The 22,230-nt window shown below is 43.3% G+C and overlaps 1 protein-coding gene across 7 annotated transcripts in view; it reads left to right on the top strand.

Moving 5' to 3' along the window:
* Positions 1-1,109: 1,109 nt before the first annotated feature.
* Positions 1,110-22,230, top strand: part of PTPRK (protein tyrosine phosphatase receptor type K) — a 449,847-nt gene continuing 428,726 nt past the window's right edge. For 5 of the 7 annotated variants that reach the window (XM_084889603.1, XM_084889604.1, XM_084889598.1 and 2 more), the window contains exon 1: positions 1,129-1,501. In XM_084889603.1, the coding sequence (XP_084745729.1) occupies positions 1,399-1,501 (103 nt within the window). In that variant the 5' untranslated portion in view covers positions 1,129-1,398. Of the gene's footprint in view, positions 1,502-22,230 lie in introns of all 7 variants that reach the window. The other 2 variants (XM_084889601.1, XM_084889599.1) reach the window with 2 other exon arrangements.

Consider the following 22,230-nt stretch of genomic DNA (forward strand, 5'->3'; position numbering starts at 1 on the left):
TGTTGACTTACAAAGGCTAAAGATAAAATGTCTGTGTAACTGACAGATGTCAATTAATAGATTGCTTTAGGAACTGTATATAAGGTATCAATATTCTGAATACAAATTGTGTACTCAATTGTGAACACAGCCTGTTTAATATTTTACAAAAATGAATAAGTATGCACCATACAGCTTTTTTCAGAAGCAAATAAACTGTGGCATATGGTGAAGCCACTTGGAGCTGCTGGAGAAATAGCCAACTGCAGAAACACTTTTACTGTCACAACTGGCAAACGGAATTATTCCTTGCTGTTTCCAAGTCCTTTTGTTAACAACTCATGTCTTCAATAGCTATTGGCTATTACAACCAAAACAAACCCCCTTTCCCATTCCAGCAGCCCTACGTGGAAGGAAAGGCTTGTAAAGCCCTGACTCCGTTCTCAGGTTCTTCCTGGGGGAAGAAGTGCAAAGAGGCCGAAAGGTTTCAGAGCCACAGAGAAGTCAGCGCAGCAGAGAGCAGCAAATCCAAACGCTCTGCCGATGACAAACACACCGGGAAGGAGACGTGCCAGCTGCTCCCGCTGGAAAGTTACCGCGCGCTTATTTTGGTTCAAGTTTTATTTTTATGGGACTCAGGAACAGTACGTGTTCTATGGGGGAAGGCGTCCTGCTCCTTAGCGCAAGAATAAGCAGCAGGGAGGTATCCGTGCAGGTGGATGTGTCTTGGGGCGCTCTACACTGCCCCCCTTCCTAGGCGCAGCCGCTCCGCTGGGATCTCTCCACCTGGGGACCTGGGGACCTGGGGACCCGGGGACCTGGGGACCCGGACCAGAGCGCGCGGCGATTGTCTGCGCGGGTCCTCGGGGGTCTGGCCACACTGCTTCCCAAACTCGTGTATCTCAAACTCTGCTTTCTGCAAGTGGACTGTGAACCCGGCCGGGTCCCCATCCACCGCCCGCGCTCCCTCCGATCGACGGGGCCGGGCCGCTAACAAAGGCGGCGGGGCGCGGGGCGCGCGGCCCGGCCAGCGCGCGTCTCTCCGGCAGGAGGCGGCGACGCCGCGCCGGAGCCCGCATTCCTCCGAAGCGCCCGGAGCCCGCGGGGCGACGTCACCCCCCGGCTCCGCCCCCGTCCCTCCCCGAGCAAAGTAACTCCTGGCGAACGGGAGCCGCGGCCGCCGAGCCATGGAGAGCCGCCGCCGCCGCGGCCACCCGGCGACGCGAGCCGCCCCGGCGCCCCACACCTAGTTGGCGACCCGCGGAGAAGCGGAAAGTGCGGGCGGGCGGCTGGGGGCTCCCCCCCTCGCCCCGATCGCACCCCGCGAGGCCCGGCCGGCACCCCAGCCGTGGATTTCGCTGCGATCCTCCGGGCAGCTCTTTGCAAAGCTGCTTGAAAGAAACTTCTCCCAAAGTCGACATGGATACGGCGGCGGCGGCGGCGGCGCTGCCCGCCTGGGTGGCGATCCTGCTCCTGTCCCCGTGGCCTCTGCTGGGGGCGGCCCGCGGCCAGTTCTCCGCAGGTGAGTGATCCCCATGACCTGCCCGGGCCCGGGAGGGGTGCAGAGGCTCCTGGCCAGGGCCAGGGCCAGAGGAGGGGACTTGGAGGGGCAGCTTTCTCGGCTCCGGGGCCGAGGGAGAGATGCCCCCAGGGTGTGTGCCCAGGTGGGCCCCGGTCCCCGGGCTGGGCGCCACGGGGCGCAGGTAACTTTTGTCTCCGCGACCCATTGTTCCCGGCTCCGGGCGCGGGCTGGCCGGGCTGTGCGGGTGGGAGCGAGGGAGGGAGGGCAGTGCTTTTCCCGGGGACACGCGGAGCCTCGGTGTGCAGCACAGGCTGCACGGAGCTGGGGGAAGAGGAGGGAGAAAAAGTAGTTAGGACTCCGGGGACGGACGGCGACTCTGTTGCTCGGGTTGCTGCCTGCCACCTGGGTGACCAGCAACATTTCCCCGGGAAGCCATTGTCAGGAGCGTGCGGGCTCCGAGGACTGACCTCGGCGCGCTCTGCCAGGTGCTTTCTGTCCCGGGAATAACCTCCCCGGACTATTGTCTAACTACTTCCCGGTCCCTCCCTCGCCGGCTCCCTCCCCTCCCCTCCCCTCCCCTCCCTCCCTCCCCCGGCGGCCGGCAGCTCCGGGCTTTGTCCTTTGCCTTAGGGCGCTGAGCGGAGCGGGTTCCGTGCGTTCATGGTTTGTTTTGAAAGAGGAGCCTAAGGATCCACACCGATCGGTCCCGGGCAGCGGGGACCGGGAGCCGGGTCCGGGCAGCCTGAGCCCCGGGGTTGGAGTCCAGCCATTCCCGGGCAGGTCTGGGTAGATGGGGACCCGCCAACGATCGCCGCCCGCGAGGAGCACCCCAAAGCAGGGATGTGGCGCGGTCCCTAGGGTTACCTAGAGCCCTTGGTAAAAGCCACTTAGGAGAGCCCACGAAGACCGGTCTCTCCCCCGGTCCGCTCCTGTCTGTGTTTCCTTCCAGTTTTGTTATGCTTCCCGGCGCTTGCTTCTTTCCTTCTCTCCTCTGGGGGCTCTGGAGTTTCACCAGGTGGACGCTGGGGAGCGGGCTCCCGGGCGCCTGTCTGCTTCCCGCCGATCCTGGCAACTTTGTGGCCGATCCCCCCACCCCCAGCTCTCAGCCTTGGCCGGCGAGCGCGTCTGTTGCCTGTTTCTCGGCGCAGATGGAGACGCCGAGGTGGCCGAGGGGACGCCGCAGCCGCGCTCCTGGCGGAGGCCGTACGACGCGGAGAACCAACTTACTTTGCACACGTCTGTGTCCCTCCTGTGTTTTGGCTGCCCGCGGTTTCCAGGAAATAAACTCAAATGATTGGGATCCGGAGCTCTGTTTATTCCCCTTCCTCCCCGTCTCCCCTCTTTAGAACTCTATACAAGGAGTTAGCGGATTCAGGCGTTGTGCACCGGGACAGATGGTGAAATGCATGCAGCGTGTGGAGGAGAAGCTGTGTGTATGGGTGATGCATGCAAAGGACAGCCAGCTCCAGGCGATGAATGAATGGCCCGATGGCTTAGGTTAATTCTCTCTGAAGTAGGCATTACTGCATGCACCCGGGACACGTAATGCCCATTAGTGTCGGAACCTGGAACCGTGCTTGATCTAAGAGTCATTGTGTGCAGGCAAGTTGGAGTGGGTATTGATTTCTTTCACCGTGCGTAACCCTGCACGGAGAGCCTAGGCTTGCAAAAGCATGCAGTGTGTTCATTGAAAGTTTGAATTCTACCAGTTGCGTGATTAAACTTACATGTATTCTACAGTGGCCACAGTTCATGGCTCAGCAGCCGATGGCTGTGTTTTCAGCAGTCAGGAAACTTTTCTTCTGCTTTCAAATGTTATTTGCCCATTTTTAACGCGGGAGTAAATATTCAATTTCCTCCAGCAGAATGTTCATCAGATATCTCTAAAGAACTATTGTTTCCCTAGACATGCAGTTCAAGTCATTTGACTAAACATACCTGGCTTTTCTGGAGAGACAAACAAGACATTTGACTTTATATTACGCGTTAAGTAAAAGAATGAGCAGTCCTAATAATGCAGAATCCCCTGAACTGTATCTCAAAATTCTGCCATTCAGGATTTACGTATAGGTCCAGAAATCAATGCCTTTGATTAATGCCACAGTTTAAAGTCAGGTTGTGGATCTATCTGCCTTTCTCCAAAAATTAAAAGTTTATTTTGAAAAAAATAAAAAAGTACATTTTCTGGCTATCATAAGTCATTTGGTGTCCTATTGTATTCAGCCTTTTGTCAGTCAGATTTGTTGCATTGAGATTGGCGGTGTGCTATTTCTTGCTGATTTTCTGATGTTCTTTAAATGATGAACTTTTATTTTGAGAGACATTTAAATAAAAGTGCTTTAAAGTCTAAAATGAATATGTATTAACAGAATTTTAAAATAACCTGTTTCATGTATTTTTCAAATCATACCCATTTAGGCCAATTTACCACTTTTAGATCATATCATGTGGTTTCTAATGTAGTAAGTTTCAAAAGCAATTTGTGAAAAACTGAGGGTTATTAGATCTTTGATGTAGGTACTCATCCAGTATACTTTGTTTAATCACAAATTTAAGAATGTTTTCATCATTGTGACTTTAGTCTTAGCTTTTAAAGTGTAAAATTATTGCTCGGTGAGCCTCCTTCAAACCAGAACTGCCTATAAATATCAACCTATATTTACAATCTTTCAACTTAATCTCTCAGTTAAAATGACACCAGTGTCATATATTACATCTGGGGAAACTGAGGCATAGAAGCACAAAGATGTATTGAAGTTTATTCACTGGGTTGTACATCTGTCATCTCTTGATATCATGATGTAAGAAAGTTTCCTGTACTAGGGCTCTGACAAACCCAGTCACAGGTGAGGTAACCTAGAAACTCAACTTGCCCATCTGTAAAATGGGGATAATAAAACGCATCCTGACCTTTCCACGTGCTTTTGATGAGGGTCCTATAAAATAATTTATGTGAACTGGCACTGTAAATTACAAAGCATTATGCAGCTGTCTGGGCTGTAATCAAACATTAAAGTAGCTATGTGGCTTGGCTTCTGTCCTCAGGTACTCCTGCACTAGAGAGTATAGGCTGTTCAGATTGTTTCTGTTTGTGTCCCACTCGGCCAGTCACTTTATTTTAATCATTATTAGACCCCAGATTGGCCAGGCCATAATTTCACAGTGAGAAAAGTTATCTTTTAATTTTTATATTTTTACTTACCTCATGTAAATCTTTACTTGAGTTAAATCTGGGGAAGGGTCATTACAGACATCCCTACATATCCTAGCTAATATATTTTAAGTCCGTTTCCTTAGCTGTTTGTTTAAGTAACTGCTAGTTGTTCAGCTTTTTCATTTCAGCATGGAGAAAAAAAAAAATGCAGCTTTTCAGATGCAGTCTTACCAGCCACCTAGAGAGGGACTATTGTGATGTGAGCCTGGCGTGCAGCTCAGGATCCTGCCTGGAATCTGGTTCTGGCATGGCACACTGTAGGCAGGCACTCACTGGACTGCTTGGTCCCTGCCGCTGAGCCGGGCCTCTTTCCTAGGATCTGACTCCTCCATGTCTTCCTAGGTGAGGTTAATTTCTCTTATTTCCCGCTTGGACATTCCATCAGAGACAGCTTGTATGAAGGTTTGCCTTTTGGTCTTCTGGTTTGGTTTGGCCACAGTCAGTCAGTCTCTCAATTCGTTAAAACTCCAAATTCTCACCCCAAGCAATAAAGTGTACCTTGTACCTGGTTATTTCCGGGACTGGTTTTTTTCTCCCTGGTCTTCTTATGTTCCACTCTGTTGATTTTCCTAGATTGCAAGATGTCATTTTGTGCCTGGCCTACCCAGACGGTACAGGCAGTTCTGGCTGGAATTGGGCTTTGGCATGTGTGCTGCTGACAGCTCTTCTCTTTGTATTCATAAATGTGAATTTCAAAGATAAATCAGGCCCCGTGCCACTGCTCCCCTCTCCCACACTCCTTCCCACTCTTCCCTGGCAGCAACCAAGCCCACATGCACATACACAAAATCAGTCTTTTTGTTTTCACCGAATACCTTTTAGTGCTGGGCTTTCTTAAAATATGACTCAACTGCTACCCAGAGCACACACCAATCCTCCTACCAAATCGTTGTTTTTTGTTTTGTTTTTTTTAATAAATATACTTTTATTGACTTCAGAGAGGAAGGAAGAGGGAGAGAGAGAGAGAAACATCAATGATGAGAGAGAATCATTGATCAGCTGCCTCCTGCATACCTCCCACTGGGGATAGAGCCCAAAATGCAGTCATGTTCCCTGACTGGGAATCGAACCATGACCTCCTGGTTCATAGGTTGACCCTCAACCACTGAGCCACACTGGCCGGGCCTACCAAATCTTATATTTTTAGCAGTGGTGGTTTATTAACACATTATCTGGCCTTAACATTTTTGATTCATGTAGTAATAGGGTCCTATGTAGAGAAACTGTGTTGTTGCCTTCTAGGGCTTTTGAAGAAAGGGTTCCAGGTCTGCTCGGTGTGGTATTAAAGACAGTGTAAGTCCTGCTGCACATGCATCTTCTCCTCAGAGGCACAGAAGATGCTGATGTCATCTGTCCGGTGCTGTTCCCATTTCCCCTACTTGCTCTTTACGCAGGGCCGGAAGTCAGGGATCCTGGAAGACTAAGAGCAGGAAACAGTGAGAGAGTTTACAGATTGTTCTTAAAGAGAAAAACAAAGGATGCTGGGGTGTGTGGGCACCTGTGTGATGTGTGTGTTTGATCTTTAATTTTCCAAAGAGGAAAAGAAAAGACCTATTTTGATTTGTTTATTGGAATCATCCTTTGCCTTTGTCCAAACACTTTCATTTCTAAAAATTTCCTTCTGTGTATTCCTCTCAGACTCTCCCCTTTGATCATGTATATTCTGCTTGTGTTCCTCTATCAAATGGTGTTTCTCTTTGTCTAAAAATGGTTATAATTGCTTTTGACTTGTTTTTTCATCAAAGCGCATGTTTGTCATAGTTACTGTATAATGGTATTTTATCATATCTTGACATGTTTCATACTGATATTTGATGACAAAGTGAGTAAGTACATCAATCAGGCTAATTTTTATTTCAATTAGAGCCCAAAAGAAACTTGCACATCCATAAAATAATCTTTTAATGTCACAAAAGATGTATTTGTTTGTGTGCTTATATAGCTCTGAATGGAAGAGAATTTTTAAGTTCCTTTTTGTAAATGGGGATAGAAAATTTGAGTGCCACATTGCAGGGTATTTTGAGATGCATGAGATAAGTTACATACAGCTTTGCTTTGGAAAACATTTTAAAAATTATGTTTGAACTTTTGATATCAATGCAAACTCTGGAGGTAGTTTATAAACTTTAAACTCCATCTCAATGAAAATGTGTTTATGAAAAATTTTCTTAAAGAAACATAGCTCCCCATATAAGGTTTTATTGGTTCCATAAAGATTCTGTTGTGAGAGCTATGTTTGCTTTCCTGAGGCATTCTGGTGGGATTTCTTTTGGTTTGCAGCTAATATTCTAGTAATACAACTGAATTTGCATAATTTGAAAAAACTGAGCTTTGTTGAGGGTTGTCAGATTGCTGAGGTTCTGGGGAAACAGCAGTTCGGGATGTGAGGGTCGCATTGATCAGGTTGTGGAACACTGCCATTTCCCCACTTAACTCAGTCCCAGTGTTTTTGGCATTCTTCTCCGTGTGTTGGTAATCTATGAAAATTACAAGTGGCTTATTTTGTCACTTAGCCATTGTTTTAGAAGCAAATTAAGTAGTACTTAATGAAATAATCCATGTCTCCACTTTATGAGGTTGTAGAGCTCTGTTAGTAAAATTGATGAACAGGGAAGTGCTGGTAGAACCTTCTACAAGTATCATTCTAGAAATTATGTTACTAAGAGGAACTTGGAAATAAAGCCAAATAAAACAGTGCCTCGTTGAGTTAGCTTGCATTTATTTGCTGGGAAAGGTGAGAGATGTAAATATGTATTTACACACACACACACACACACACACACACACACACACACCTACCTTAACAGTGATAGAACTTCATTGTCCAAAAGTTCAGGTTACAAGGAAGCTAAGGACATCTAGAGGTGGGGGCAAGCCCCTCTTCTTACATTTTTGAAAAGAATATTGGATTTAATTACTTTCTGTATTTCATAGATGGAAAAACTGAAGTGGAAGATAAGTGAACCATATAGTACAGTAGATACTATAGTGTACTATGCTCTACTTTTAGTGAAAATATAATAAATCTTCTTCCAGATGGAAATCTATTTATATAAACCCTTCCCAATGCAGCCTGCTCCTTAACCAGCTGATTGTAGGCTGGCTCTCCAAACCCGGTCCAGGGCAGCAGCTGACCAGCTACAGAAATACCCCTAATCCTTGTTTGGCATGGGGTGACTTAGCAGCTGTAAGTGGCAGGCTGGTCACAGGTCCTTGACATGATTCGTCAGCAAATTGAAGAGTAGAGAGGAAGCCTTTCTAAGCGCCTTCACTGCCCACCCAGGGGGTGATAGCTGATAACTTCATGGTCCTTGGACTCCCTCAATTGCAAAGGGCCCTAGATGTCTGCTACTTGAATTGTGTGGTTAGTGGACCAATAGTATTCAAATTTGTGATGGTCTTGTGATAGATGACCTATCAGAGCCCACCCAGAGTCTGCATTTTAATAAAATCTTCAGGTGATTTGCTTGAACATATAATTTTGAGAAACACTAGGATGACAAAAACAAACAAACAAACAAACAAAAAAAACAACACATGCACACACAAAACCAACTCAGCTTGAAAATAATTGCCACATGCACTTTACTGTAGAATTGTAAGAGTATTGTGAAAGGATTAATTATAACATCAATCAAATATATTTCTGGAATTATATTTCTGATCAGTATTTACTTAATTATAATTTAACACCCTAGACACATCAAAACAACAATACTATGCAGGTTTTTAAAGAGTACGTGGATAGTTTTGAAAGAAGGATATTTATAAGAGAATAAAAATAAAGCTAAATAGTTTTGGCTATAATTTGTTGTATAAGCATATTTGAAGGTAAGCATATTATCCAAGGAGCCAAACTTGATATATGCTAATCATTGAAATGTGTATTGATATGTTGATACAGAAAATAGTATTCCCTCTGACATTACTAGTAGCAGCAGTTTCTTGTTTTATATTTTTCTCCCCCCTTCCCCCTCTCCCCCCCAAGGATAATTTAAGTGTCTTTGCAATTAGGAACTCACTGATAGGCCAAATACAGTGATTAGGAGTTAGACAGAATACATTCACTATCACTGGTGTTCTTGCTATGTTTTGTGTTCATATTTAAGAACAGAGATTCTTGTCAGTTCTCTCAAGAGAAAAATTATGATGTAATAGACAGTGCACACTACTCATGTCAAAACACAATTTTACTTGCATTTTATAGCTTGCTTTAGCATTCTTTTGGAAATGAATTCTCCCAGAAGACCTAATTGCCTTCTTATTAATGAGCCTGTAAGTGTGTTTTGTTACCATTTACTATTCTAAATGTGTCTACGTTTGCTGGTTGTTTCAACATTGAAGTCTGATTAAATCACGACCGCTGTATTTGTTTTTGCCATTTGCTAGCGATTCAGAAAAATACTGGCATAATGACACGGTCATGGCAGAGACTAATGGAAAACAAGCAGTGTAAATTAATGTCAACCCAGAGCAGTTGGTTGTATTGTGCTGTTATTGGGAGCTGGAGGTTAGGGTTTGATACTGTAAATGAAAGCCTGCTTATACTGGATTGCTCAAAACATGAAAACAATAGTTCAGGTTAATGAATAAACTACAAGGCAAGACCTTTTTACACTGACCTATGTTAGATACTGGTGTTTAAAGGAAGAGGGTTTATTGTGGACAGATCGGTGTTAGAGAACTTGGTAATGGATAGAAGCTCTGAAAGGTACTTCCATACACGTTCAAGGCCTTAGTGTCTGAAGGCTTTGACTGGTTACTTTTTCTAATTTTACTTCAAATTCTAGAAGTCGACTTTTGTATCAGTTCTCTGACTTTATTATTGTCAGCAATAATCCAGTTTACTTTTCCTCTTACACATTCGAGAGCAGATATTTCTTGCAAGCAATTGCAAAAACAATAGCAGCTGCCATTTATTGAGTGCCTACGACCTGCCAGGTCTTATGATCAGTGTTTTACATAATTTTAAATTCTCATGATAACTCTTTGATATTGAAAGCATCTTCATTTTGCAGGCTGAGGCCACGAGAGGTTAAGTAAGAACTTGCTTTATATGACAGCATGAGGAACTAGTAGAGCCATTCATTATTGAGTGTATTCACGTGTGTAACCATTAGACATGTTTGGGGTTGCATGTTGTCAGAAAGTGCAACCCAGACTGCTTGCAACAAAAGGGGAATTTATCATGTCCTCCAGCTGACAGTCAAGATGGAGCCTGACTTAGGAGTTCACATAATTCCTTTGGGACATGCTCTCTCTCTGCTCAACTTAGTTCCCTGGGCGCTCCAGGAGCTTTGTTCTGAGGGCCCATATTTAGAGACCAGATAGGATCAACAGCTCCCAAGCCACAAAATCCCAGGCTCTGGTCCATTAGGAAAATATGAACTTAGGTGCTGGTTGCACCTGAAAAGGCCCTGAGGTTCACTCTGAATCAAGTGCATCTAGTGTCCAGCCCATGACTGAGGGAAAATCCATGTGCTGATTGGCTTAGTAGTTTACTAGGATTTTGGCTTCAGCTGTAGGTTTTCAGCCAGGTTGTATGGACTGATGTGGGGGGTGGGAGGGGGGTAGAGGGGCAAGGTAAAGGGGTGAGGGGGTGGTGGAGGAATTTGGATCAAACTATCAGTTGTCAACATAGAGGGGATTGGGTTATGGAAAAACAACCAACCTACAGTATGGTTGTTAAATAATGTGGGAGCAATAAAAGCAAAGAAAGAGGAAGTTGCCACCTGTGGGCATTTTTTTCTTTTTTAAACTGAGAGGGTTTGCACCTGGAGTGAGGGAGAGGCAGAGGACTGGGAAGAAGAGGCAGGTGCAACTGCAATTTTATTTTTAAAAATATATATTTTGTTGATTTTTTTTTTTTTTTTTTTTTTTTTTTTTTTTTTAACAGATAGAACTTTGCCCAAAGTCATACAGCTTGGAAGAACTTGAGTTCAAACTCAAGATTTCTATTTTTAGTCATTGTTGTTACACACACACCTTGTTTTTGCTTAATGGTAATTTACATAGATCATTGTTATTCAAGGTCTTCTTGAATTACTTTGTTTTTACAATCTGAAGTTGTAAAACACTGTTTCTAAATGCAAATTTGACTTAATGATTGGCTTTGTTTAGAATAGTAATCCAAATATAAGCTGATAATATTTAATATCTCAGAGAAGGACTGCTTGTTTGCATGTATCAATATATATGTATTTATTTTTAAATATATTTTTTATATTTTATTGATTTTTTACATAGAGGGATAGAGAGTTAGAAACATCGATGAGAGAGAATCATTGATCAGCTGCCTCTTGCACACCCCCTCCTGGGGACGTGCCCGCAACCAAGGTACATGCCCTTGACTGGAATTGAACCTGGGACCTTTCAGTCTGCAGGCCTACGCTCTACCCACTGAGCCAAACTGGTTTCGGCAACATGTATTTATTGTATTTTTAATAGAAGCCAGAGGTTATGCTAACCTGTGATAAATGATCCTAATTGAATAAAACCTAGTAACTCTTCACTTTGGAAACTGATTTTGAAAAACTCCAAAGGTGGAGGTAAACTTGTTTATGATTTTGACCTTCTCACCTCTCTCCTCCGCCTAACTTTGTAATGATATCTGAGCAACATGGGATATTGGCCAGCGTGGCTATAAGGAGGAGGAGGCACTGAATAATGAATAAAATGTAGAGAAGTAGCAGCTGCTGGCCCAGCCCTCCACTCCCCTCAATGAGGGATCTAGCTGGCCTGTAGTTAGACACGTCTGTGAAAGCTGGGTGTGACAGGACCCGGGCCCAGATGTGGCTGTGCCAGGCTGGAGCAGTGTAACCCCCCCCAGGCACTTCCGGGCCTGCTAATGGCCCTTCTCTGGCCACAGTAGCTGGCCTGCCACCAAGGAGGAAGAGACTTTGCTCGGGGAGGAAGGTGTATTGGCATCAGCAAGTGTTTTTTTTCTTTCCTTCTATCCCTGGAGGTTTATTTTTGCACACCTTTCTCTACTACCCTAAAAAATTAATAAATGGTTATTGTTCTCCTGTGTCTTGCCTACTTTCTTTGACTTTTTTTTTTTTTTTTTTTTACCTTGTGGTATAGCTTTATCAGGTGTGATAACTGAGACTCCTGAATGATGACATTTGCAATCATTTGTCTAATATCCTCTCAGGTGGGAGCACAGTGCTATCCAGCGCTGACTCATTATTGCTGTTTTACCTAAACCCGCATTTAAATACTGAGAAAATATGCACAGTGAAGGGGTTGGCAGCCACCTGCTTCAGAGAGAGCAAGACATTTGGGTAGAGATCTGTGTTCGAAACCATTATCTCTCCGGGCACTGGGCTTGCTGGAAAACTGCTCCCCTCTTACTGGTAGCTGTCCTTCTCAGGTTCTGCCATTTGAAGGCAATTTCTTTCTGCCTCATCCTGAATGGCCTTCCCACTAAAAGGGGAATATGACAATCAACGTGGTCTTAATCTCTTCTCCAGTTACTCCATAGGACACCTTTAAAGGTAACATGAGTAATGCACGTTAAAGTACTTTTTAAAACTAATCGTAAACTCCCGTAGATATGTAAATATTTTTGTTGGGCAGATAAATATTAGTAATAAAGGAATTGTTATGGGAAGCACAAAGTGTATGCTAAGGAAGGGAAATGAGAACAATAGAGGCTTTGTATACTTGTGTGCCTAAGTTATGCACTGCCTGTCTAAATGGTTTACATGTCTGAGTTTTGGGGGAAAGGTGGGGTGATAAAGAAGAGTCAGTAGGTTCTTGTGAGCAATGAGTAATTCTGTTCTGTATCGTAAAACACAGGCCCCCCTGAATTCACATTAGTAAAGATTATGTGATTACATTGGAAAATGGTAAGCTGAAACCGGTTTGGCTCAGTGGATAGAGCGACAGCCTAAGGACTGAGAGGTCCCAGGTTCGATTCCGGTCAAGGGCATGTACCTTGGTTGCGGGCACATCCCCAGTAGGGGGTGTGCAGGAGGCAGCTGGTCTATGTTTCTTTCTTATGGATGTTTCTAACTTTCTCTCTCTTTTCTTCTCTGTAAAAAAATCAATAAAATATATTTAAAAAAGAGAAAAAAAGAAAAACGGTAACCATCTTGTAATGACTGTGACGCTATAAGGCAAGTGGTGTATATAGTTTTTCTTTTTGAATATTTTAAAGAAGAGATTAAAAAACACTCTTGCTGTTCCAGCTGGTTTGCCTAGTGACTAGGAGCATGATTCTGATAAGGTTTGTGTCCCTTTATTTGTTCTTCTGCCCCACATATTTGAGCATCTAGTATGGGCCTCTGCTGTGTCAGGCCCTGGGCATGCTGGCAGGGGAGCCAGGCATTGTCCTTAGCTTTGGGAGCACACATGACCTTATGACTCGGCAGGGAGTGGCACCCTGTGAGCAGCTCGGAGCTAATGATTAACAGGTGCACCCGGGGCTATTGTGTAACCGGCCACACACCTGTGAATTGGCCTGTCTCAAGGTGCAGCCTGTCTCTGGCAATTTGCTGGCCCACTTTTGGAACTTGCCAGGATTAATACAGTGCACCAGCAGTCTTCCAGACCCTGGAGCCTACCCACAAAGCGCTGGAAGCCTACCAGAGAAGCAAGCAACAATGTGCCACAGTGGTCGTAAAATTCCACCAAATGGAATTTCCCAAAAGTTGAGTAATCAGAGTAAACAAGATGGATGGAGGAGAGAGCGCGTGTGTGCTTTCTGGAGGCTCCGGGTCACTTGCTCACCCTCTGGAAACAGGATCAGGAAGGTTTCCAGGGTGGGGTGAGGGTGGGGTGGGGGGGTGGGGAAAGGCGCTCCACTTGGAGGACCCCTTGTGGAGGTGCATTCGCCCTGTCTACATTCATATGCAGAGGGCCCCTGGCTGTTTGGCTGCAGATTCCTGTTTGCTGGGACCTTCAGAAGCTTATCAGTGGCTGCTGCTGTCCCGATTCTTATCAGCCTTCTCCCTGTGGCCTCTGTGGGGTGGGCTGTCCAGAGCAGGGGCAGCTGTGAGAGAGGGAGGCCTGGCATCTGGGTGGCCGGGCTTCTGGGTGGACCTTGACCCTCTGCACCTGCACCTGCACCTGCAAGGAAGTTGGCAAATTGCATTCCTGGGGCTTTGGCCATTCATTTTCAAGGGGAGGCAACACTATTGTCATTTAAACACACCCATTGCCCTACCAGGAAATGGAGATTCTGAACCTCTGGGTTCAGGGAGGCCCACGTGGCTTGCAGTGTGTGAGTTACTGAGAACAATTAACTGGGGAGATGTACAAATGGTTTTCTAAGCAAAACCAACTTTGCCAAGCTTCAGAAATAGAAATTTAGGAAACTGTTCTGTTTTAGTCGAGTCAGTCCCATTGTGTGCCCGTTTTATCTTTGAGCAGAGGACACTCAGAAAATAAAACTTTAAGGTCACAGCTTTAGGAACCGGACTGCCTACTGAAGGTGGCTTCTGGGCCTGGAGCTGAAATACAACTGAGACCTAGATGTTATTTTTAGGGGGGAAAGAGTAGAGGTCTTAGCTGCCTCACTAGTGATAGGAAAGGGGAGAATAAGTTACCCTGGGGGTGGGGTGGGGTGGTGAGGTTCTTGCTTTCCCAGTTTTGTCCCATGCTGGGCATCCGCATGATTCTTGTAGGCCCTGAGACAGGGTTTCAAAGTAGCTGATTCCTGTTACACCAGTCGAACCACTGGCCTTCAGCTTCCACATTCGTAAAACGGAATAAATTCAAGTACTTATCCTTGAATGTTTGTTTTGAGGAAGACAGAATGAAAGTGCTTAAAAGAGTGGCTGGCACACTAATAGAATTCATTCAGTTTTAGGCAGTGTGGAGGAGGTGGGAAATGTGGGGCATTCATGAAACTGCTTATGGAATCTCAACTAAAGCATGACACTTCTCACTGGGGAGGAAGATTAAAAAGGGCCTTGGCCAGAGAGCTGAGGAGGGCGATCTGTACTACTTCTAGAAGTGTCTTGTCTATTCCATCCCAGTGATACACCAGATGCCTCCTCGGCGGCTCCTAAAGAATGTTGTTCTCCCAGAAGGTTGGAGAATGAGGAAAGAAGATCTGAGCGGCTGTTTGCTTGGGACTGACCTAGGCTAAGTCAACGCATCCTGACATTTCGAACACATTTACCTATGAATTCCAGCTAACGTTTTTTGCTTTCTTTTTAAAGTTCGCTGTTGAAATGTAACCTTTGTCAGCCCAGGTAGTTTCACATTCCTTTAATCCCAAGCCACTGTCCACAGGGTAGAGTCCTGTTAGATTAGAATCCTGTTCCGTGGAGCCCGGGGCTGTGCCTAACCTTTCAACCACTGGCCGCTCAAGGGCAGAGTGGGCTGCTTCTGGGAGAGCCAGTGAAGAGGATTTCATGTTTGATTCAAGCTCCAGATTTTCTGTACCCTTTCACCTTCTGACGCCCTCTCTTCTGGCTGGAGTGGGAACTATCTTCCCCTGCCTATAGGTTCTAGTTAGGGAACTATTTGCTCTCCAGATAGAATGATCCACTTTCTTATCAGAGACGCTCTGGGCGCTGTAGGTTTGAATCTTACCAAAATAAATGTGTATGGTCTGATCCAATCATTGAATGGGTACCCCCTCCCCTGGGAAAGGACCTTCAGACCACTTTGTAGCCTACATTCCCTTTCCCTGAGGCCACATTCCATCTGCTGACATCTTTATCTTCCACCTCTGGACCCGCCCAGAGAACTCTCCGCCCAGAAAAAACCCTCTTAGAGACCTTTAAAACCACCCACTCCCTATTCCTGACTCCCTCTCCCTGCGTGCTGGTGCCATTTGGGGGCTCAGCCCATCTGGTTTTCCTGATGATCTAATAAATCATAATCCTTTGCCCCCTTTGACCTCATGCTTCCTCCTTTGGTGTCCCTAACAAAATGTTTTTATAATTTTCAACTTAACATAATTTTGCATTCATTCTGGATGTTGCTAATACAGGGGTGGACAAAAGTGGGTTGACAGTTGCATTGCAAGATTCTTTTGCATTAACAAGGCTGTTTTAAGAACCACTTGAGGCCCAATGCAAGAAATTTGTACAAGAGTAGACCTTCCTTCCCCCAGCTGGCTGCCCATCCAGTCTAATTAGCATATTACGATTTTATTATTATAGATAATAAATTCTAAACTGAGCAGGTCATGATGAGTAGTTGCGCCCCAGACCTATAACTTCTTTAGTGAATGGTTTTGAAGCCAGGCCTGTCCATTGTCCTGTGCATGTAGGTTAACAGAGCTTGGAAATGACAGAAGGGGTGACCATCCTAAGAAACCACATACTCTTATAATCCACTCCCCTCCTTGCTTTCTTCCACCTTCATGTAATCTTCCTTAGTTCCTTCCTTAATTTCAAATGTGTACACACACACACACACACACACACACACACACACATACACTAAACAAAAAAACAAGACACCAACAACTGCAAAACTGTTATTCTTGGGAGGACTGAGATCTTGCTTCTTGGAAATTGTCAGTTTCAAACCTTTTAAATCTTTTTTTTTTTTTTTTTTTTTTTTACGTCGAGAATTTAAATTTAATATGCACAGGAACTATACATCCTGACCGGGGTGGTTCAGCCTGTGGCTCCCAGCCTTTTCTCATGAAGGCATGGAGAGATCCGTGAACCAGCAAGTAAGGCAGCAGGCGTCTCCAGAAGACCCAGGCACTGGGTCTGACTCCATCTCTGAGATTGAGCAGAGGAGCTTGAGTCTTTTCCTGGCCCGTTCTTTTCAGGAATGCAGATCCCAGGTGAGGCCTGGGAATTGCTTTGAGGCTTGTTTTCACGTCTTAGATACAGGACTCCATGGGTATTATTTTGAATTTCCCACAGGTACATATCATTCACTTGAGTACCCATTAAAGATCTTTTCTAGTCTCTCAGCACTTTAAGAGAGTCTGGATACTAGTAGATTGAGGCACTTTGTCCACCCCCATCACTCACTGATAATTATGTCATAAACTTCCCCAGTTGCCAACTTTGTAGAAGACCATGCAGTTTTATTAAGGGTATTTAGTAAAGGGAGGGGAGGAAGGAGGGGCAGAATGTCATGTCAGCATTTACCTGTCCAGGTGCCAATTCTTTACAAGCAGTGGAGACTTTTTTGTTATTGACACCCCCATTTGTTGTGGGATTACAGCTACATCATGTATTGTTTTTATGTGAGCAGTGACAAAAAGATATATCTATTCAATACTCTGTTGCAATAGACTTAAACTTTAGCGATAGCATGTCCAATGTAATATATTTTTGAGCTTGTCAAAATTGGTGATACCGGTCTAAATTATTAGCACTTTCTTTTGGGCAATTCCTTATTGGGGCAGGCAAAGTTGATCTGTGAATACGTATGATTGATTAGGATCCCTGTTCAGCTGTCAAGCTAGGGACCTCTTCATTCAATAAGATATGAATGGATGGAAAAGAAGAAAAAAAATAAAGATGTCTGTGACAGAGCTTGTTTCATTTCTTTCAAGTTGATTTGGTTAAGATCAAGCACAGGCATCCTTTGCTACTCTGTGCTCCATGGATGTTGTGTTTTTACAAACTGAAGGCAGTACCCTCTTACCAGCAAACAAGATTATGACTTGCTTCATTGCCTTACTTTTTTTTATTGTGGTGATCTGGAACTGAACCAGCAGTGTCTCCGAAGTATGCCTATAATTCATGAATGTCCATTTTCTGCCAGGCAGTGTGTTTAGTACAGAAGGCAAAAAGTTGAAAATGGTAACTAAGTCCCTGCACTCCAGGACATCATAGACGAGTTGGGGGAGCTGAGAAATAAATGTTATAAGTCAGAGTGGCAGGTACAGTCAGGGCCTACCATCAGCACATTGGGGAAACTATAGTCACTCACTCCTAATGTGATTCTTTAGGCTTTTTTGCATCAAAGGATCATCAATCACAGAATTCCCAAGAATGGGTATACAGTGCTCTTGAAAAAACAAAAACAAAAAACAAACAAACGAGGAAGTGATGGTCATGGTGGGAAATGTTTAACAATCAAAATCTTAAAAGCAACAACAACAAAACCACCCAAGTTCAGGGTTGAGCATTTGCCAGTTTCCACCATGTAAACACTCCTGTTATGCCTGATTTCACATGACCAATGTGACACCATTGAACAGAGTTGTGGAGAGAAGTGTAGGAACGAACCATTGTGCAGGAATTCCACTATACAGATAAGAGAGCAATAACCTCAAGGATCTAAATATAACATAGTCAGAGTAAAAGATAGTAAAACTAGAGGCCCGGTGCACTAATTTGTGCACCAGGGGGGTCTTTTGGCCTGGCCTGCAGGATCAGGCCAAAACAGGCTCTCTGACCTCCCCCGAGGAGATTTGGTTTGTGAGAGGGCACAGGCCAGGCTAAGGGACCTCACTGGTTTATGATCAGGGCTAGGGAGGAATGAGGGAGGTTGGCCAGCTGGAAAGGGACCACAGGAGGATTCTAGGGCATGTCTGGCCCATCTTGCTCATTCCTGACCAGACCCCAGCAGCAGACCAACCTACTGGTTGGAGTGTCTGCTCCCCTAGTGATCATAGTGAGCAGTTGAGTGGCCTTAGCATATCATTAGCATATTAAGCTTTGATTGGTTGAATGGATCTCCAGGCACTTAGCATATCAGGCTTTTATTATATAGGATAATTAGGAAGTGATAACTTTTGAGTTATTACCTCTGTTTTAAGTATAATTTATTCAAATGTAAGTTTCTTTAATTTACTTTTAAAAAATGGTTGTGATTAATACCTGGCTTACAAAATTGCTGAAACTTTTAACACTTGACTGTCAGGCTCTGCTGTGGACTGGCTCCAGCACACCACTAGATGCATTATGATGAGTGAATTCTCTTTAATTATGGGCCCTTCTACAGTACTCTCCCAACAGAGCAGAGAAAGTCTAGTCCACATTGAAACCCATTAGGGAGGATTTATTTATTATCATTAAGCTTTAGCTCTAGTTGGTTTGGCTCAGTGGATGGAATGTTGGCCTGCAGACTGAAGGTTACCAGGTTCGATTCCGGCCAAGGACTCATGCCTGGATTGCAGGCTCAATCCTCAGTAGGAATGTGGAGCTGATTAATGATTCTCTCTCATCATTGATGTTTCTTTCCTTCCCTCTTCCTTTTTCTCTGAATCAGTAAATACAATATATTTTAAAAAAGAAGCTTTAGATTCATTGATATAAAATGCAGATATTAGAAGGCTTTTGAAGCATTCATTACAGAACTGAGTCTTAGGAAATGTCCGAAGAACACTGTCTTTCTGCTTAACTCAAGTCTCTCACTGCACAGGAAGAATATCTTTGGTCCAAGGTGCTGGTGTGAGTAGTTGAACTCTCGTTAAGGACTGTTTACTTAGATCCCTGCTAAGTCTACTTACAGAGTAAGCTTTTAAATGTCTTTGAATTATGTACCTTTTCATGCTAAGCACCATCTTTTACAGAATATTACACAGCAGGAAGTGGCTTTCCAGCCAGTATAGCTTGAACATTATTATATAATCCTTGAAATAACACACTAGTAGTGGTTCACAAGTGCACTCAGCATTTGAGTTATTCAGAAATATTGGAAGAATAAACATTGACAGTGAATGGACTTGAATCCCATTCTGCTATACATTGCTTCTTCTTCTTTTTTTTTTTTTTAAATATATTTTTATTTGATTTTTTTACAGAGAGGAAGAGAGAGGGATAGAGAGTTAGAAACATCTATGAGAGAGAAACATCGATCAGCTGCTTCTTGCACACCCCCTACTGGGGGTGTACCAGAAACCAAGATACATGCATGCTCTTGACCAGAATTGAACTTGGGACCTTTCAATCCACAAGCCGTTGCTCTATCCACTGAGCCAAACCGGTTTCGGCTACATTGCTGCTTTGATGAATTTTTTGTGTATATGGAATGAACATTTATAAAAAATATATATGAATTTTTTGTGTATATGGAATGAACATTTATAAAAAATCTATTTAAAAAATAAACATATATATATATTTATTTTATTTATTAAAAAATTATATTTTTATTACAAATTTATTTGCACTCTTGGTTGAATATTTTATTTTCCATGGAATTCTCAACTATCAACTGGAGTCACTTCTGAATATTTTATGTAAAATATTATAATTTAATCTACCAGTGTCACATGGGATGTTGTTTTTAACACTTGCGCTTATAGTATTTATTTCTATAAGACAAAAATCTTTCAGGTGCTAAAAAAGGTCCTGAAACTGGTTTGGCTCAGTGGATACAGTGTAGGTCTGGGGGCAGGGGGGGGGGAGAGGGGGGGTCCCAGGTTCCATTCCGGTCAAGGGCATGTACATTGGTTGCGAGCACATCCCTGGTAGGGAGTGTGCAGGAGGCAGCTAGTTGATGTTTCTCTCCCATCGATGTTTCTAACTGTTCCTCTCTGTAAAAAATCAATAAAAAAATATTTTTAAAAAATGTCTGGTGGGTTAATTCTGCAATGCTAAATCAAAACTCCTGTGCACTGAATGCCTTTGTTAGGCAAAGCCCACAAAGAAGTTATTCCCTAAAAGTAAGATATTCATATTTTAGACTATTTTTAAAACTGCTGATTGTTAATCTGTTGTATATGCATATATATTTTTTTCCTTTTGGTAGGAACCTGTGTGTGTGTGTATGTGTGTGTGTGTGTGTGTGTGTGTGTGTGTGTGTGTGTGTGTGTTGAGTTGAATAATATATGACAAATCCCCAAGTCACTTATTTAGGCAAAATGAATTACTCTATGATTTTTCTCTGCATATTTTACTTAAAATCTTTCATCTCATATCTGGGGGGAAATTTTCTTCCCTTATATAAGAACAATTTCAAGAATTTGGAAGCATTCCAAACTTTACAGTTTTGGAATTTTAAACTAGATTCCATAACAAAATTTACCCAGTCTGTTCAAAACAAAATATAGATTTTAATTCTTCTGAATTACTGGTCTCTCTTGAAACAACGTGGGAGAGGAGATAAGAGAAGTATTACTAAGTGTTAAAGGTGTAGTACTAACTTAACTGGACCTTTCGTTTTTTTCACACTTAAATATGTTTCTAGGAAAGAGGCATATGTTAATATGAAACTCCCAGGGATGTATTTAACCTCAACTCCTACAGTATGATCTGGAATGAGTAGACTTGAGTTGATATTCTCTTTCTTTAATGCCTGTAATACTATAGCAATTCATTGATTTCAGAATGATAGCTGAATTAGCTAAGCATCACCAAAAATTTAATTATGCTAGGTACACTGTAATTCATGAGGGTGGAAAGCTTACCAATAGTGACCACAGTGAATGCAATGAAAGGACCCTTCCAAACCCCCAATTTGGAGATAAGCCCATGATTACATTACCCAGAACAACCCATTTTTTAGTATTTGTTTTTGACAGACTACTTCTACTTTGAATTATTTTATATGTCAACACTGTTTATTCAGCAGAGACTAATACAGATCTGTAATTCGTTTCTCAGTGTAATTAGTCACTTCTTTGAAGCCCGAAGACATGATGCAACGTTTACCTGCTCTGTGTGAGAAACGGAAGCCATCGGTATCTGTTTCTCTGGGCTGTTTACATGCCTTGTCTAGACTGTCATTTCATGGGCAAAACATAAATCCCTTTTTAATGTTTCAGGCCCACATTTATTTTAAAAAATATTATTTTCTGTAGCTGTCGTTTTAATGTTTACTGGGTCTGGCTCTGAGCTAAATACTTTATGGGCATCAGCTCAGTATTTTCAAACTGCATGTAAAACCACCCATTTTGCGGGTACAGAATTCAAATCAGTGGGGAGCAACCCAGATGTAAAATCATGAAATAGAAGAGAATGTAATAACAACAATAATCAAAATAAGCATGTATTTTATAGCGGAAGTATTATTTCATGAAATGTTGCTTTTAATTAAATAGATTTATACATCTTTGTGTCTCCTTGCACTAAGTCACAATGGGAAATGAATTTCTTATTGCAGATTTGACCAAAGCAGGAAGAAAGCACCAGACTTTTTCATGTAATGTTCACTACTGTCCCAAGGTCAGTAGTGATAGGCTCAAGGTCACATGGTTTATAAACTCCAATATTATTCTTAGACTGTTACATTCTGGCACTTCTGATGGATTATAAGAGTTGGCTTACTTTAGTAAATGGGTGATTTAATATACGTAGGCCTGTTTCCTAATTCTCAGAGGGTACAGTGCCATCACCACCCTATTTACAGCATTAAACAAGGTACAATAATTTATGTGAGGAGTAAGCTTTACCAACCTTGAAGGAGCTGTGCAGATGTAACTCATTATGACAATGACTTGTTCATTGCTTCTTCAAGCACTAATTGACAACCACATTTGACCAGGGATGGTTGGATTAAGTGCCTTGCATTTATCAAACTCAGAAGTCTACAGCTCAGTGTTTCATGAGTGGAGAGCACTCCTGTTGAGTACTGTTTATAGTATTTTGTTTCTTGTTTATGACTGGATGTTGTGGTAAATAAAGAAGCTATGGTT

Source organism: Pipistrellus hanaki (genome assembly GCF_964339955.1).
Source record: "Pipistrellus hanaki genome assembly, chromosome: 7".
Lineage (NCBI taxonomy): Eukaryota > Metazoa > Chordata > Mammalia > Chiroptera > Vespertilionidae > Pipistrellus > Pipistrellus hanaki.